We start from the raw sequence: 17,526 nt of genomic DNA, 5'->3' as shown, positions 1-17,526 counted from the left end.
CATTAATGAGTGAAGAGTTGCCCCCCATGAATGAAGCTGCCTTGTTGTAAATCTTTTGTTCTTTGCACTTTCTGCAAAAATTCAGTGGGAGCAGACTTTGTGGGATAATTTAAAAACATGTCAACGACAACGACACACGTCTGTTTCTAGCAGCAGCAGTCGATGTACCTTAACAGTGGCTACTTTCAATCATTAGTGCAAACTATGTAACGATCCTGCACTGATTAGTTGAATATTAATGTAGTAACATAGAACTACACAATTATTCCTTTTGTTATAAAGCATGATGTTTTGTCTTTTTTTCATAAAAAAGACTCAATTATGGCTTCTGCTGATAAAGAAATCAGTAGTTTGATCTGTGCATTAGCTGGAAGAATCTTGGTTCCAATATAAAGCAGCCCCTTTTCTTTTGGTTTCTTTGCTGCGGCAAACAATACTCTTCATGAATGAATATATAGACCCTAACTTTTGCATGCTAAAAGATAATTCTTTTCTGCATTCTTGGTTATAACATTGTAATAAAATTTGCAAGTATTCTCAACTACTGAACGGGATTTTGGTCATGGGAAGGCAACCTTGTTGCGAGAAGGTTGGACTAAGACGCGGTCCATGGACGATGGAAGAAGATTCTAAGCTCATGAACTTCATCCTCAACAATGGAATACAATGCTGGCGGCTCGTCCCAAAACTTGCAGGTGTGCTATATATATATCTTCTATGTCCTAACAGATGAAAATTCTACTTCATGTTTGTGCAAATTTACATATGAAAGGTGTGATGTATGACAATTTAAGGCATGTAATTTTGTAGGCTTGATGAGATGTGGAAAGAGTTGTCGACTGAGGTGGATAAATTACCTAAGGCCAGACCTTAAGAGAGGCGCATTGACAGAAGCAGAGGAAGATATGATCATTGAACTTCATTCTCGACTGGGCAACAGGTAAACCAGCATCGATCATACCTATAATTCTTCGTTTTCTTGGTTCTAACTCATTTCCGGATATAATTTCTTGACAATGTTGTATCCTGGTATGTATCAGGTGGTCTAAGATAGCTGCACATTTTCCAGGACGGACTGACAACGAAATAAAGAACCATTGGAATACAAGGATCAAGAAGAAGATGAAACTCATGGGGTTAGACCCGACGACCCACAAGCCGATTGAGCAGAACACTCAATATTCTGCCGCAGAAAGTGAAGAAATCCATCAGAAGGTGGAATTTCATCAAGAACCTGTCTCATTCTCACAAATGCAAGAAAACACAGAAGGGTCGGCACCGATTTGTGGCTCAAATCAAGACAGAAGTAATTCTTGTACCAAGATTTTTGATATGGAGTCTTCAGTTCTGTTCCAAAACAAAGAGCCTGTGGGGAATTTTCCCATGGATCTGTACCAGAATTGGATGGATAGCCCCTTTGTCTGGGATGGTTTCAGCTGCTTGGAGGGCAGCTTTCCATGAGAAATTCAAGGAAAATGGTTCTTGGGTGTAAAGTTCAAACAATGTTATCCATATTGTCAACTTTTTGAGTTCACATGCCTCCTATTTTGAGTGAGACAATTTAAAATTTATCATAGGTTCTTTTTCCTCAATGTCCTGGCCGGGAAGCAATGCTAGAGACTAATGTCTCACGTCAATTAAAAACAACATTTATTACTGGAAATGAAATTCCATCACAAAATAAAAGCAAAAATTGAAAATATTTTTTTTTATGCAGATTAGTATTATGAAAATTTAGATAAATATACATGCATAAAGTATAAACTCATAACGAATTTCAATAATGTAATAAAAAACAACGAAAACGATGTCGTATAAAGTCCTCCTTTGAAATAATTCCCAGCATGTTCACAATCCTCATCCACAGGTATATACCAAGAACTTCTGGAGAAGTCCAGAAAGTGAATCAACGCTACTCCATCCCTTCCAGAACTGTCCAAATTTCCCTTTAAATGCTGAAGCCAACTCTCTGTATCTCATACAGTCAAGGACAGCAATCTGAAATTCACCCTGTAACAAAAAGCTTATTGTTGAAGCTCTGAGGAGAAGAAGAAAGATGTCACACTGTTTATCAAACTTGTCAATTTCCTACCCCATCTCATCCCAAACTGCCCTTTTTCCTCACAATCCCAGTCCTTTCCAATCAAGATCTTCCCACTTCTTGAGGACTCCAATTTCTGACAGGAATTGGGCCCAGAATGTAGTCAGAGCTATGGCAGCCGAAGGCAGGGATAACCTCGATCATCTTCAAAGACCAACCAAGCAGCAGCCGAGGAAAAGATCAGCGCCAGTTGCCCCGACAGGTATGAATATTCGATCAACAGTTTCTTTATGTAAATTTCCATTTTCTTTCTCTTTGTTTAAAATAGCTTACTTTTAGCTTTATCCAGGTTTATGGGACAGGTTTCCAACAGCTAGGACAGTGCAGCAAATGATGGAAACAATGGAAAGAATGATGGAGGACCCTTTTGCCTATAGCGGCGGATGGCCGTCGCCGTTGCCTCCAGCAGATAGTGTAGGTTACAGCAGGGGAAGAACACCCTGGGAGATCAAGGAAGCTGAAACAGAATACAAGATGAGGTTCGATATGCCTGGAATGACTAAAGAAGACGTGAAGGTTTGGGTTGAGGAGAAAATGTTAGTGGTTAAGGCTGAGAAATCGCCCCAGAAAGGGAGTGAAAATGAGGAAGAAAATGGTGAGGATTGGTCTCCTAAGAGCTATGGGAGGTACAGTAGTAGAATTGCTTTGCCTGAGAATGTCCAGTTTGAGAAAATTAAGGCTGAGGTTAAGGATGGTGTCTTGTACATAACCATACCAAAGGCAAGTAGCAGTGCCAAGATTTTTGATATCAATGTTGAATGAGAAGTTATAAAGAGAATGTAAATGATGTATCATATATATAAAGTTTTTCAATTTTAGAATGTGATTTTCTTGTATGTTTGAGTTCATTACATTTCAAGGGGAAAGGTTTCTGTATAACTATGAAATCTCTATGGCATGTCTATTATTACAATTAATACATCATTGCACCTGTCTTTAGTTGACAGCTCATGGGATAAATACACAGGTCGAATTGTCACTTAGTGTCTTCTAGCCAGAAATCAAGTATGCTAATCTTATTGAAATGTTGTTTACTGTAAGGAGTGGAAATTTGGTTCAGCAACAGGGCACGTCAGATGCCAATTTTCATTTCAATGGGGTTTCCAGATGGTTGAGTCCTGAAAAGACCATCTTTGTGAATTTGAGTAGTTAATCCGGTCCAATATGTTGGCAACTCGATATTAAAGTTTAATGTCTGAATCACAGAGCTGATACCTTTGTTGGGATTAATGTTACAGATGTCATTGTAGGGAAAATCCTTTGCAACCGTCCTAACAACAAGGATATCATTTGAAAGGTTCACGTCAGTTGATTGATCAAGAAAATACATTAGTTAGAATTTTTTTTCTGAACAGATATGATGGATAACATATAAGCCTAATTTTTTCTCAGTTAGATGATGTGTACACCCCATATTGGATAAAATTGAGGATTTGAGCAACATCCCAAAGTTTCCTCGTCTTAATTGTGAGTATGTGCTACAATCATGGGGGCTTATGATGGTAAGTATAGAATTCAATGGAAACGAGGAATTTGTCTCTCATCTTGTGGGCTTGTGATGGTGATTATCTAATACCAACCCACAAGTGGAAATAAGGTTTTTTTAAGTCTCTTTTTAATCTGATGGAAATGAAGCCCTGAATTCCCCTCTCCCTAAGTAGACGTAATCCCGTAGCCATAGGCGGCTTGAACCAAAAAAACAAAAGGACCACAGATTAGGATTAGATATACAGGAATAGTTAGACTTCGCATAATTTTTGTGTTCACGTATGAATTTAACCATGGCACCTTCTTCTTGTGCAAGTGCTCACAGATGCTTGTTCATTATGCTTAGTATCGCGGTCTTCTTATGATACATGCTGCAACATCGAGGGGTTCCACTACATCAAAAGCGGAAGATAGTTTCTGTTACACTCCAGGTAACTTGTAAATTAGAAAGTTACCTTTCTTCAATGGAAGATACCCAACCAGTAAACTACATATCCTAGTAATAAGTAAAAGTATCATGCAATGTATAGACCTTGGTCTATAGGATATTCCACAGGATCAGTCGGATACTCAGAGTCGAACTTCAATGATTCATACAAGTTTGGTGGCACATCAGCAATGAGCTCGTGATTACTGTAACCAAATGGATCAATATTCCCAAGGAAAGTATTCGGTGGATAGAAATCACCTTGAGAAGAATAATCATTGAATTCTTCACCCCACAACCTAAGAGCCGATCCAGTTCCAGCAAGCAAGTTTCTCTGGGAAGATTGGAGATCATCGAATAGATTCTGCTGCAAGCAGTGGTTCTTTGAGTTCCAGATGGAGCATTGGATTGGATCAATTGCATGACAATCTGTCAAGTGGCTTTCAGGTTGAACAGAAAACAAAGCAGCAGTATTTTCGGCTTGAGTTACATTTTTGATGCCTTGGTTTCTTCTATTGTTGAGTCCTGCTTGTGCTCGTGTGTCAGATTCTTTGCTTGAAGTTCCAGGATTATGTGCGAGACTACGTTCCAAAGAATCAACTTGGTTGTGATGCATGGGCAGTGGAAGGTGATCAAACCCATGGTCTGAATGGAAATGTGCTGTATGCTCTTGTTTGAACTGAAACGATGGAACTTCGGCGCTCCAGGAGTATTCAGCTTGGATCTTAGGTTCAGATTTTACATCTGAATCCAGTGGTCCGAAAGAGTGATTGAAACTGATTCTTGAGGTACTGCTTTTTGCAAGATCAGCCGTGTCCCCGAATAAAGCTTTCTTGGACACTGTCGTCGGCATAGAAGGAATCACTTTTCCGTTTCCCTCGCAGATTTTTGGCTCATCGTTATGGATCAGAATGTTTTGCCCAGAAACAGCATAACTTTCTTTTGCTAGAATGTTTTGTTGCACAGTGGTCGCATTCTGAGCGATTGAATTTTGCAGGCAAACATTTCCAGTGGGGTCTTTTGAAGAGATATCTGAGTTCTTTGTCCCACCAAATGTGGCTTTTAACTCATTCTCTTTCTGCAACCTACTCAAGTAGAGTCGATACTTCTGAAAGCATTCAAAAAGAATTCGTCGGGATTCTGAAATTGTAACTTCTCATGATCTTTCTCCTCTTAAATTAACACAGATAATGATTATGAAAAGGTTACATTAGAAGCTTCTGCAAACATGGGCTACTTTGAGTTCATGACTAAATATACAAAGATCTCAGCTTTCCAGGTCTAGCAAGGATTGTCCTGTCCTAGACTAAGACCAACAGTTCTTTAATATCTCTTTCCAGCGGAATGAGATGTTAGAATATTGATCCTGGTCCTGGACAGATAAGTCCATGCTGGCAAATCTTTAGACTAAGAGGTGGCTGACAACGGGTAACATCAATCCTTTGTGATAAATACTATCGCTTTAGCAAAAGAAAGAGGATTGCATTTACCTGTAAGTGACTGGCAACATTTTCTCTTGTTAACCATGGCACTCCCATCAAATCCAGTATCTTCTTGGGGCCAACTTCTGCGTTTTGCAAATAATGTCACAAGTAAACAAATATTATCGGTGAAAGGATTCGGAAAAGATTAAGCTGATTCATAAGTAATAATGAAGATGGTAAACTGACTTTCAAATCCAATCTGATTCACAGCTTTCACAAACTTCTGATGAAGATCTACTGTCCAAACCACCCGCGCTTTCTTCACAGAGGATGGATCACCGCATACTCTATCATCATGCTTGTTATCAGCATCCTTTCTTTTCTTACCTGAAACCAGATCTCCACTAAAGAAGTACCCATCATCCGATTGCTCTATTCCACTTCTCATCATCTGAAGTTCTTCGAGGCTTTCATGACCTTCAATATCCCTTACCTCATGTATCCTTTTCCTGAAGACATGTTGCCATATGTTTCGGAGTTCCTTCATTCTTATCGGCTTAAGAAGATAATCACAAGCACCATGCTGAACCCCTTTCATCACCCTGCTTGTTTCCCCGTCCACAGACATCACTGCATAGGTTCATTGTTTACAGCTTAAAGTTCAATACGAAGACTTGGAAACTGAAACTATAAAGAAGATAACTGCTTCATATAGCACCAACAGATACAGGGGACAGCAAAACTCACTTATGACAGGTAGATCCATCTCCAAACCAACATGCTCTAGAAGCTTGAAGCCATCCATGTCGGGCATGTTCACATCACTGATTACAATATCAAAGCCATCCTTTCTTTCTCGGAGCAAGTCCAGGGCCTCCCTTGCCAAATTACACGTTGTCACTGAAATTCATGTAAATAACAGTTGGAGAAGTATTGGGAAACTGGTAGTAATTTTCAACTTCAAGAAGGAAATCAGGAAGATAAATATAAATATGCAAAGAACCCGCCACACAGGAAAACGCTACACTGCCACAGCTCACAAGCATCCTATTTATGGAGAACATGACTGGGAAAACAACTGAATTATGTTGATGCAGAAATATTAGTTAAACATTTCCACAGTGAAAGATTTTCTGTTTTGAGTTTCGAACATCATGCAGGAACATGTAATAGCTTGAAAAATCCCCATACTGAAACTTTGCTAGGTTTTGGGCATCCAAATGCATTAATAGTTTGGACTTTGGAGTACTCTTTCACAAGATATTTTTAGTTATTGCAATATGTATCAATAAAATAATTCCCTGAACACGCATTAACAAGACAAGACCATGGTTTTATGAAAAAAAATGAATATTGGTTGCTAATGGTAAAACTGTTTTCCTAGAGTAGATCATCATCATGCAGGCTACTCCTCATCAAGTTCAATAACAGATGCAGGGGAAAATCGCATGAGATGCTGAAATTTTGAAAAAATAAATAAATAGATTTCAATTAAAGCAAGGTAAACCAAGTATATATCCATGGAAGACCCACTTCAAGTGGAGTCCAACTCAGAGCACTTCTCACAAAGAGGCAAACTTCAATTATTGCGGTGGTAACACGCAACTTGCTGCAACTTCTTCACAGTTGTTTTGTGCAGTCATGAAGTAGAATTGCATGATCATCACTTTTCTAATTTTAGATAAAAATTCTCTTTGATAGGTAATCAACAAATGGAAAAAGTCCGAAAATTCATCACCACCGCCGTAAAAGAGCAATCAAGCATATATCCAAGAATTGCTCTAGAAGACTACTATCCAATTGTTATCAACTAAACAAACAATTGATGGTGGTACATTAGACTACTCTGGAGTCTCTTTGTGTTGTCTGATATTTGTTATTAGAAGAACATGTTAGTCATTTTAGTAAATTAGTCCAACAAAATTTGGTTCGCCACAGGAAGCTCTACATGTAAGTCAAGCTTCGGTGAGTAAAGCTTTTTATCATGTTTCCAGGCATTTGTATAGGACTCCTGTTTTTGTAGCAGATGGAGCAATAATGCAAAAAACTTACAGAAAAATCACCAAAAGCATTTGCTCATTTATCTTCAGCTATCTCAAACAGTGTTCTTCCATCATTATAAACTTCAGACTCCATTATGGTGTTCAGTGATTACTGGATGGAAATGTAAGTTGGAAGATAAACTTGTGGTGATTCCATGGAGCATTTGACAAGGGTTCATCAGTAGGAAGATGATCACTGTCCAGATATAATTGTTGGAATTGACTAAAGGAAACAGGTAACCCCACCTCTTTTCTAACTGTTTGTCTTGTTGATCTCATAAAGCTTACTGGGAATAACCATACTGTTAACACATATAACAAGTGAAATTTGCTACAGTCATTAGGTTCTAAATTTATGTATTTCTTCTTCTTGGCTACACTCTGAGCCCTAAACAGTAATCATTCAGCTACCAATAATAAGGTAATTACTACCACCATCTCAAAAACAGAGCAACAAATCCAACAAAACAACTCTCCAACCCCTCCCCCAGGGAAAGAAGAATATGTTTTTCGAGAGAAAATTTAAGTAGCCCATTAACACACTCCTAAACACATAATCAACATATCAAGCAGCACACCACAAAGAAACAAAAAAAGAAAAAAGAGAACCCATAAAAACAAAAAACAGTCAACGAACAGCGAATAGAAACAAAAGGGGCAATTGCATTTCTAGAAAGCGCGGATGAAAAAGAGAAAAAAAGAAACCTTCGTAGTTGCACTTCTTAAGCATCTTTTCAAGAATCTTCAACCATGTAGGATCATCGTCCACCACGAGAACCCGAAGACCCGCCGGAAAACAATCGGTCCTTGGTGAAGAAAACCCACTTGAATCCATCAAGAAAATTCAGATTTTTGAGGTCAAAAAAGACAAAAAGAGTGATCAGTACTTGAGCTACACAAACATATACGTGTTGGGTGTGTATATATATTATACTATATAGATAATTATAGTATGTGCGAGAAGGTGTGAGAGAGAGAGTGTCTATGGATTTTTAAGTGAAGCAGGAAGAGAACATAGAATATTTGGCGCCGGCTATATAGCTTGTAGTTAACGGCCTATTTGGAGACTGCACACTATCCTCCGTACTCTGTTTTCCAATTATGGACTTAATCATTTACAGATACCAGCGATGCAAACATTTTATGTATATACATCCTTTAAATTTAATCAGTTATCCCAACATCTAAATTAATATTCAATAACTGTCTTTGTTGTTTATGCTTTAATCAATATTTGGACATACAACTAAACATCTTACATAGTCCTTCGACTTAGGATTTTGGTAACGGAATAAAAGAGAAAAATGACAACGAAAAACATGTTTTTTCCGCTAGTTTAAGGTATTTGAAACTTTTATGAATTAAACAAATGTATTGAAGTTGTTTATTTATTTTGGAACAGAAAATAAAAGTATTTTATTTAAAATAGGATTTTTGAAAAATAAATATAAGTTGTAGGGTTTTAATAGTACTATTTATTGAAATTTAGCCAGTTTGTTTATATTTTTATTTTCAGTTTTTAATATGCATTATAAAATTTTCAAGAACCATATATATATATATATATTTGTTTGGGTATTACTACATATCAAAATTAAATTTCTTTTCCTAAAATATAAATTATTGTTTAAACTTAATTTAGAGAGTATTATATTATTTTTATAATTTAAAAAAAATGAATTTTATTATTTAATTATTTGAAGAAATAGTTAGTTTAATCAACAAACAGCATCAAGAGACCAATGAAATTTGAAACTTAGGGAATATATGTTAACCTCTTTGCAAATTCTTTCCTTATTTTATGTACCCAAAAAAGTTTTGGTTCCATCCAATAAAACATTGACATAGAACCTAAGTTTGTATTATTTAAATGTATTTACTAAATTCTCCTTTAGATACTTTATTGTTAATGACATTGTCATAATATGGTTGTTCCAATACTTTGCAAGATAGATGCAAAAATAAAGTGATTCAGAGATTCATTATGTGGGTTTATGAAATCTTTTCAAGACTTTAAGCAAAATTAGTATATTTATTTACTCTAAAGTTCGAGCCCGTCATTAGATTTTATAAAAAATAAAATAAAATTATATTTGAATCGATGAATTTTAATTAAAACTTGCATATTTATAATGACAAATTTATTAAATTCAGATGAAAGGATTTAGATTTACTGATAAAATATGGGGTCCAATTTATATAAAAAATTCATCATAATGACCAAAATATTATAGTTCCAAATGAAACTCAGGAATTCGATATTGATTTTAATATTAAATTATACAAATAAAATAAATTCTTCATTTTTTTATAAAAGTAAATCGATTATAGTTACATCTTAAATATATATTAATTTTTTAGAATTATCAATATCAAATATGTATAACGAATCAATAACTACTATTACAATAGGCCAACAACTACTACAAAACAATAACCTTTTAGTCATAGGGTCTCAATATTGCTAATTGAGTTAGACCGCACTGATAATAACTTGATCAGCTTTTATAATTGTCTGTCTTTTTTAACAATATTTTGATCCATATATAAAAATTAATTAAAAAAAAACTCTCTCTGTATTTTTGTTTGTTAATAATAATAATAATAATAATATTGCAATCTTTAAACTAAAAATCTATATACCATCCCCATAAAAATGTCTTTTCAGCTTTAACCCCCAACTTTTGCATATATATATATATATATATATATAGAGAGAGAGAGAGAGAGAGAGAGAGAGAAATTAACTATTTGAGAACTCAATGAGAATGCAAACTATCGACTATGTATTATTATTAATTAGTGCAAGAAATGAAGGTTTAATTGGTTGACAAAGAACCTTTTTTTTTTTTTTTTTGGTGCAACTTTCTTTACTTGAACCAATACTTACTCAACAACTACTAAACCTCAAAATGTTCCCAACCCAAAAAAGAAAGACAATTCCACCAATACATAATCACCAAAAAAAAAAACCCTAATTGCAAGATTAATGAATTAGCAAGATGCCCAATCATTCACCCTACTATCAAAAGCAGCTTGTACTAGTGTACTTTGGTAGGATAGGGCTTAGCTACTGAATAATTCTGCAATTGCATTAGCTGAATTCCAATACCATACATAAATTAGCATGCTTTTCTTTTTAAAATAAATATATATATGAATGTGTTAATGGAAAGGGGCATGCAGAGTAGCTAAGGTGTGTCTCCATGTTGTTGGGGCGTGAATTTCACGCACATTCTCATTTACTTAAAACTATTTTTCTTGTTTTAAGAATGTGGATGAGGACTATTCAATTCTCTCTTTTTCATCAATTCTTTTTCAATTAAACACTGCCTACTTTTACTTCATTCATAAATCATTTTGAATGTAAATAGTAAATAACTTTACTATAATTATTTGATATGTTAGAATTTAATTTTTGAAGTTAATGATGATCCATCTTTATCTTGAAGCAGCTGATAAGGTGGCAGCTGCAAAAACACTATCTTCTCTCCTTTTTTTTTTAATTTAATCCATATATATATATATATATTTAAAAATAGAAATGAAAAGGTCTGCACTATTGAGTAGTGAAGCATTTGCTGATTTTCTCCACACACATTGCAAGTGCAAGTGCAAGTGCAAGTGCAATTGCAATTGCAGCATCATCAGCAACTCAATTCAACACTATATATATATATATACAAGTGTTGGTTTGAGGTTCACAAGTGGATCAACCATTTCCATTTTTATTACTTGTTTATTTCTGTTTTTATTGCCAAAAGTCATGTCAAGAATTCAGCCACTACCAAAAGGAAAATGCCAACCATAAATTCAAACTTCCTCTTTCCCAAAATAAAATATAATTAATTGTAAATAATTTGGGAGTTCAAAATTTACAATTTTTCCCTCATATACATCACTAATTTTACAGCACGACATATGTAAAAGGATAAAAAATGAAAAGAAAAATGTTACAAAAATAGACAAACAGCAACATACAACTAAAACTCAGACCTAATCAAGAGTTTTGGAGTCTGAACCATACACGTTGGCATTTCACTTTTGTTGGAAGATTAATGGTGATGATTTCTTGCAAAAAAGACAACAACAAATTGATACTTGTGTGTGTGTGTATATATATATATATATATAGAGAGAGAGAGAGAGAGAGAGAAGAGGGGGGAGAGAGAGAGAGAGAGAGTATTTAATATTTATTGGTATAGAAAGAGTAGGGTAGGGGTTTAATAAAGGGATGGCTTTTGGGAGTGGGGTAGGTTTTAGAAAAAAAGAAAGCCTGAATGGGCTCAAAAAAGGAAAATGCCCACTAACAAGTTCCTTTTGGCTAAAGGGAGAATTGGAGAATGATTGGCTCTTAACATATTGGGAGGATGAACTCCATGCAACTTCTCTTTGAGTGCACTCTTTTCTTTTTTTTTTTATTCTATTAATTCAAACTCAGAATTTTTCACCCTTCAAAATCTTCTTATTGATGCTCATGTGTTTCTTGATTGCTACACTTTTATTCTTTTTTATCTCTAACCCTCTTTTTTTAACTGCCTTCCAAGATGCTATTTTTAATAATTCATATGGTATATGCCTTGTAAAGATGAATTAGGCAATCCACCTATTTCTTCTTTTTTTTTTTTTATTTCTTAATTTTGCATCGTGGGGGTCGATCCATTAGCAGGCCCAAGCCCAAAGAGAAATTGGATCTATTGGGCCCAATGGGCCTTGACATGGGACACCCCAATCAACAAGGTTAGAAAAGCGTAGGCCCAAATCTTGGTTATTTTTTGAATGAATTATAAAATATTAAAACTCTTTAAGTAATTGTTTATTAGTATTTGCAGGACCCAAATCTTGGAGTCAAACAAGGATCATGTGGAGTGTTGACTTGCTTTCTACGTAATTATGCGACATTTCTTCAAATAGTTGGTGACAAGTACAGAGCAAAGCAGCTCATATCTGATAATGGCGACTTGTGCAGTAAAAGGAGGCTGCCCCAGCGACTATGTGGCCCTCTCCATCTCTCTTCTTTCTATCATCATGTAATTCGTCCATCTCTTCATCACGTTTTTTCTCTGTAAATAGCTGTTTGTGTTGTGCATTATGATCAATAGGGGCTCTGGGCGCTTTACTTTTTTCAGTTGATTCCAAGTGGGCTCAACAATTTTATAGGTTTCGTTGCCACGGAAATTGGATTTGTATCTTGAGTTTCTTGTAATATATTATGTGTTGTGTGTAGGAGGGTATGGCGAATTAAAAACTGTGGTTGGTGATTTGTTATGAGATTAAAGAATTAATTATAAGCCTGGAACTAACCCCTCTAAGGATTTTTATGGAGATTGGTTTGAAGGAAAAAAGAGAACCAATAAAATTGAGCTACTCTACTTACTGGAATTTTCAAAATTTTTACATAGATGGTGGACAAAGTTAGAAAGGCACTGCAAGGTTGGATTTTTGTTTCTAATAGCTTTATGCTTACACAGACTGTTGATCTGTCTCTTTCATCTCTTCTAGTTTCTAACTGTAGCCTCATTTTCCGAGCATGTCCCAATGATTTTTAGGAAGATTTTAGACCCTATTTGTTAGAACCACATGTATATATCTCATGATCATTGCTGGCGATACATATACGAAGTTTGTTGGCTTGCTTGAATATATTGCTGATCTGGTACAGGCTTCTTGCTAAGGCTACAGCACCATATCTCATTCACAAGATTCCACGACCTAAAGGCAGTAGCTTTTGGCTTGTAGCAATTCAAGTTTTTGCCAGCATCAACCTTTTACTGTCAATTGTGGTAAAATATTGTCCTTTTCTTTCTTCTCCTAGATAACTTCAGCTGTATCTTTATTCGTGTTGGAATTTGGATATTCCCTATACAGATGGCCCTCGGTTTTCTGAGGTTCAGAAGAAGGTATTGGTGGCGCTCTTGCTATATATGGGCTGGTAATTTCACTTTAGAATGAATACAAAAGCATCTTCGTTTATGTCTTTTGTCTAGGATGTCTTGTTAATATCATTCACACATTAGTTGATAATCCAAATTTTCATTTGCTGCCAGTTTGGATCGAAGGTCCTCTAGGATTTGGCTTGCTGTTGAGCTCTCGTATTGTACAGGCTTTTCAACTATATAACATATTTGTTAAGTAAGTGAAATCTTTCTGAATAATGGGAAAGTCATGATGCATTTGAATATTAGTGAATTACAAAACAACTATTGTTTGAACACTTGGTTAAGAGGTTAATACATGTGCTCAGCCCATGAGGAGGGTGCCCTTAGTCAATCTCATGTTTGCTCTGATAAATGCTGTACGTATAACAAGAGTTATAAGCAAATAATCATTACTTTTGATAAACAAAATTATTTCAATTCTGGTTTAGTTTTATATTCCAAAGACTTCTGCCAAAATATACTTGTTTGAAATTCTCGATCTAGAAAAATATGAAAGTAGTAAAAGGAGAAGTTTCATTCTGCTTTGCTCTTATTTGTTTGTTCAGTGCAATCAGGAATACCCGTTTCTAACCATCATAGTCCTATCATAAACTTGTCATACGATTTTGTAATCTATGTTGTCTTTATTGTTAATGACCTAACTGTAAGATATAAAAACATTTTTGTTTACGATCTTACTGATTCAATCCTCTTGATAATTGTGACTTTCAGGAGGCGTTTGCCACCCATTCGATCATTTGTACTTCTTCCACTGGTCCTCCTACCCTGGATTGTGTGTGCAACATGTAAGGACCACTAAGTAAAAGTGCTTTTCTAGTTATTTTTTTTTGGTTACATGGAGAATATGTTTTCACTAGGATATCTTTCGATCTTTATAAATATTTCTTGGAACCTATCCTACTCTATTCTTATATCATTGTTTGCTAATTAATATTAAAAAATTGGTGATGTAGTTATTCATGTCAACAAGCCTCTAAACAGCCGTTGTCACATGGGGACTCGTTGGATCATCCCAGTTATCTGCCTTCATGCGTTGTATGTTGCTGCTTTGGTTGGTTTTACAGGAGCTGTTCGACATATAGAGTTTAGATTCCAAGAGCTGAAGGAGCTCTGGCGAGGAATTTTGGTCTCCATGTGTTCCATTGGTACATCATGTCTACCCGTACATTCTGTTCAGCACTTATGGCATGATTTGCAATATCTATCTTCCTGGTCAAACAGCGTGCATCAACTAGTTTTTTGCGTGCCATATGAATTCATTTGACAATTAAAGAGAAGCATATTTTTTAGCCAAGCAAACACTGAGGAAAGCTTTCCCTATAACGCAGTTGATCTCATGGATTGTTAATGTCTTCTGTAATTATTGTTGTTGCGGATATTCAGAGGAAAGACGCATTATTGAGAGTGGTGAAACAACAAATTGTAAATCTCTAATGCATAAACTTATTGGCTGTCTCAATTCTCTGAATTACATGCTCTCACTTTGAACTGTCATGAGTTCCTCTGCTGAGCATGCGACCTGTTATGACTCAACATCAGGGAAAAGGTAACAGCAAAATGTAAAAGGAATTGCCTTTTTGCTTTCCCAAATCCCAACAGTATAGAGTTTACAATTGTTGCTTTGGGGCACAGCCACCTAAAAGAGTGAATTCTGTTTAGTAACAGCTTGCTATTAAAACGATCTTTGGATTAGAAATGTATCAACTTCTATATTTCTCTGTTGCAGATGACTGATTGAAAATGATAGCACATCTTAATAATTTATAAGAGGAAATAAATTGCCTTACTCATTTGAAAAGGGCATTTAACATAAGAATATCAAACTGAAAGTAAGGATAGGAAAGTATTTAATGCACACATTGAACAACACCCGGAGTTGCTTCTTTGTGATTTTCTATTCTGCTGCATGTGTACATACCTCAATGGTTCACTGATGGCCTTCATTATTTTCTTAACAGGCATATGGGTGGTCTCTTACATTCTGAATGAGATTCACGAAGATATTTCATTGGTTCAAATCATTTCAAGATTTTTGGTACTACTTATGGTATGCTTAGCCTGGTTTTTCTTACTATGTAGTTATACTCCTTTCGTCTATATCTTTGGATGAGTAAGATTTGGTATCTGATCATCAACTTCATTTTAGGTTCTCATTTTGCAAATCATGCATTTCTCTTTTGTGATTCATTCTTAATAATTATTTCCCAGACAAGTGTCCTTGTGGTGGCATTCTTCTCTATATCCATATCACAACCTCTTATCTCACTTAAGAGCTTGAGGAAAAAGGACCAACAGGAGTACAGTATGATGGGCAGGGCGCTAGGTATACCTGATAGCGGGCTTTTAGCACAAAGGGAATTGATGCAGTTGGTAGATTCTAATGAACCTTTGGAGAAGCTTCTTTTGAACAGAAGATTTCGTCACTCATTTATGGAATTTGCAGATAGGTATTCAGTTATTGAGTGTTAGATATACTTTTTCTTTTTTTTTTTTTTTTTTTTAAATTTTCATTTGTTTCTTGCATTATGATATTAAAGTAATGCCTATGTTTCACAAATACAGCTGTATGGCTGGGGAGAGTGTCCATTTCTATGAGGAGGTGCAACAGCTTGACAAAATTCCAGTAAGTGATCATGTGAGAAGAGTTTACATGGCACGGCATATTATTGACACATATATCACTCCGGGTACAATGTTATTCCTTTCTACAACAGATCTTTTTGTCTTCGTATCATCATTGCATTCTATTTAATCTATCCTTGTTTATTTAGGTTTGGTTTTTCATAAATTTACAAATGCAGGTGCAACAATGGAGGTGAACATTTCTCATCGTTGTCGACAAGAAATTCTATCTACGCTCGATTTGGCACACCCCAACCTCTTTAAAAATGCGCTAAATGAGTTGATGCAGTTGATGAAAATGGTTCGTTTGTCCTCAACTTTCATATCCACACACGCTGAATTGATCTAGGCCAATTAGTTTTTCACCTCTCTTACCTCCTTACTGTATGCTTTCTCCCTTCCTGAAATCGATCACTTATTTTTGAAGAATTTGGCAAACGATTATTGGTTATCAACATTCTTCTTGAAGCTGAAAGAAGAGGCCAGAATTAAAACAGTTGACTCTGAGCTAGAACAGAGTGGGTGGAATTTCTCACACAGGCTGAGTTCTGTTCATTGTGCTGACGACCCTTTTCACCAAGAACATAGTCCTAGAAAGTCGAGTTCCAGTAGTCGTGATTTTGAGCTGCAATGATGCAATGACGAGCACGGATAATAATTATGCTTCTGGGATACAACATCTAACTAGTCCTCATACAAGCATGAAGAGTTTCTCGGTCTGATACAAGAATCGACTTCTTCCTGTCAATAGTTGCTTAGAGGACATGAAAGTGGTCGGAGATCCACACACACTGAGGCGTAAGTGACGTGTGATCTGCCAGTCCCTTGTGTATAATATGCTATTCGGACCGCAACTACCCGTTGCAAATTAACGTTTGTAGCTTGTGTTTACTCTTGACGGGCATCGTGTCAATGAAAAACCACTATACTTCAAAGTTTTGTAGGTAACCGTATGTACAGACAATTAATAGCAATCACAGCAGCTACCTCTAGTTATGTTTACATTAAAACATATGATCTCTTACGTGTTATTAGAAAACAACTAAATCAACCACTATAGAACGTGCTATTGAGGAACCCCCCCCCCCCCGGGGGGGGGGGGGAAGCTCTTGAAAAATCATATTATTTTGGGTTAATTATATTTGGATCCTATCTAAAAATTAAAATAACATTTTCTTTGAAAAAAATTTAAAATTTCACATACATACTCCTTTCAAGAGTTCTTTATTTTCCTTTAAAATTTGAATAGAAAATGCTGATATTATTATACTAAAAAGTTTATGTAAATTTATCAATTTTACTCCACATTCAACATTTCATATATATTTAGAAATATACCAAAGTTATTTTTATGTTGTATCAATGAGGTATTTGTAATTACTAATTTAACAAATTTTATGAAAATTCGTTGTAATTTATCCTGGAAAAAAAAAAAAGTTTCAAATATGTTGGGTCTAGTCCACTTAAACTCTACCCGAGAGTC

General features: G+C 35.5%; 4 protein-coding genes across 5 annotated transcripts; 3 read left to right on the top strand and 1 right to left on the bottom strand.

Annotated features, from left to right (window-relative positions):
* On the top strand, positions 1–1,543 carry LOC105156672 (transcription factor MYB20). Its single transcript, XM_011072878.3, has 3 exons — positions 1–695; positions 811–940; positions 1,041–1,543. Exons 1-3 carry the CDS (start codon positions 563–565, stop codon positions 1,459–1,461), a joined length of 684 nt encoding a protein of 227 aa, XP_011071180.1. The 5' UTR covers positions 1–562; the 3' UTR covers positions 1,462–1,543.
* A 334-nt stretch (positions 1,544–1,877) lies between these two features.
* Positions 1,878–2,937, top strand: LOC105156671 (small heat shock protein, chloroplastic). Its single transcript, XM_011072877.3, has 2 exons — positions 1,878–2,303; positions 2,391–2,937. The coding sequence occupies exons 1-2, from the start codon at positions 2,057–2,059 to the stop codon at positions 2,861–2,863; spliced, it is 720 nt and encodes a 239-aa protein (XP_011071179.1). The 5' UTR covers positions 1,878–2,056; the 3' UTR covers positions 2,864–2,937.
* A 934-nt stretch (positions 2,938–3,871) lies between these two features.
* On the bottom strand, positions 3,872–8,591 carry LOC105156670 (two-component response regulator ORR26). The gene is made up of 5 exons (XM_011072876.3): positions 8,188–8,591; positions 6,188–6,340; positions 5,687–6,070; positions 5,507–5,583; positions 3,872–5,124 (listed from the first exon to the last, which is right to left on the bottom strand). Exons 1-5 carry the CDS (start codon positions 8,315–8,317, stop codon positions 4,105–4,107), a joined length of 1,764 nt encoding a protein of 587 aa, XP_011071178.1. The 5' UTR covers positions 8,318–8,591; the 3' UTR covers positions 3,872–4,104.
* A 3,723-nt stretch (positions 8,592–12,314) lies between these two features.
* RGS1 (REGULATOR OF G-PROTEIN SIGNALING 1) lies at positions 12,315–17,060 on the top strand. 2 transcript variants are annotated; one of them, XM_011072873.3, is made up of 11 exons: positions 12,315–12,512; positions 13,145–13,265; positions 13,351–13,414; positions 13,530–13,614; positions 14,133–14,206; positions 14,375–14,566; positions 15,380–15,468; positions 15,630–15,868; positions 15,984–16,108; positions 16,223–16,344; positions 16,471–17,060. In XM_011072873.3, the coding sequence occupies exons 1-11, from the start codon at positions 12,436–12,438 to the stop codon at positions 16,675–16,677; spliced, it is 1,395 nt and encodes a 464-aa protein (XP_011071175.1). In that variant the 5' UTR covers positions 12,315–12,435; the 3' UTR covers positions 16,678–17,060. The 2 variants fall into 2 exon arrangements, with proteins under 2 accessions (XP_011071175.1, XP_088732108.1); XM_088875982.1 differs by having other exon boundaries at positions 12,322–12,512; positions 13,158–13,265.
* Positions 17,061–17,526: the final 466 nt, after the last annotated feature.

Source organism: Sesamum indicum, linkage group LG2, assembly GCF_026168435.1.
Source record: "Sesamum indicum cultivar Baizhima isolate 11 linkage group LG2, ASM2616843v1, whole genome shotgun sequence".
Taxonomy (NCBI): Eukaryota; Viridiplantae; Streptophyta; class Magnoliopsida; order Lamiales; family Pedaliaceae; genus Sesamum; species Sesamum indicum.
Note: the sequence above shows the minus strand (reverse complement) of the source record. Positions and strands in the feature narration are given on the sequence as shown.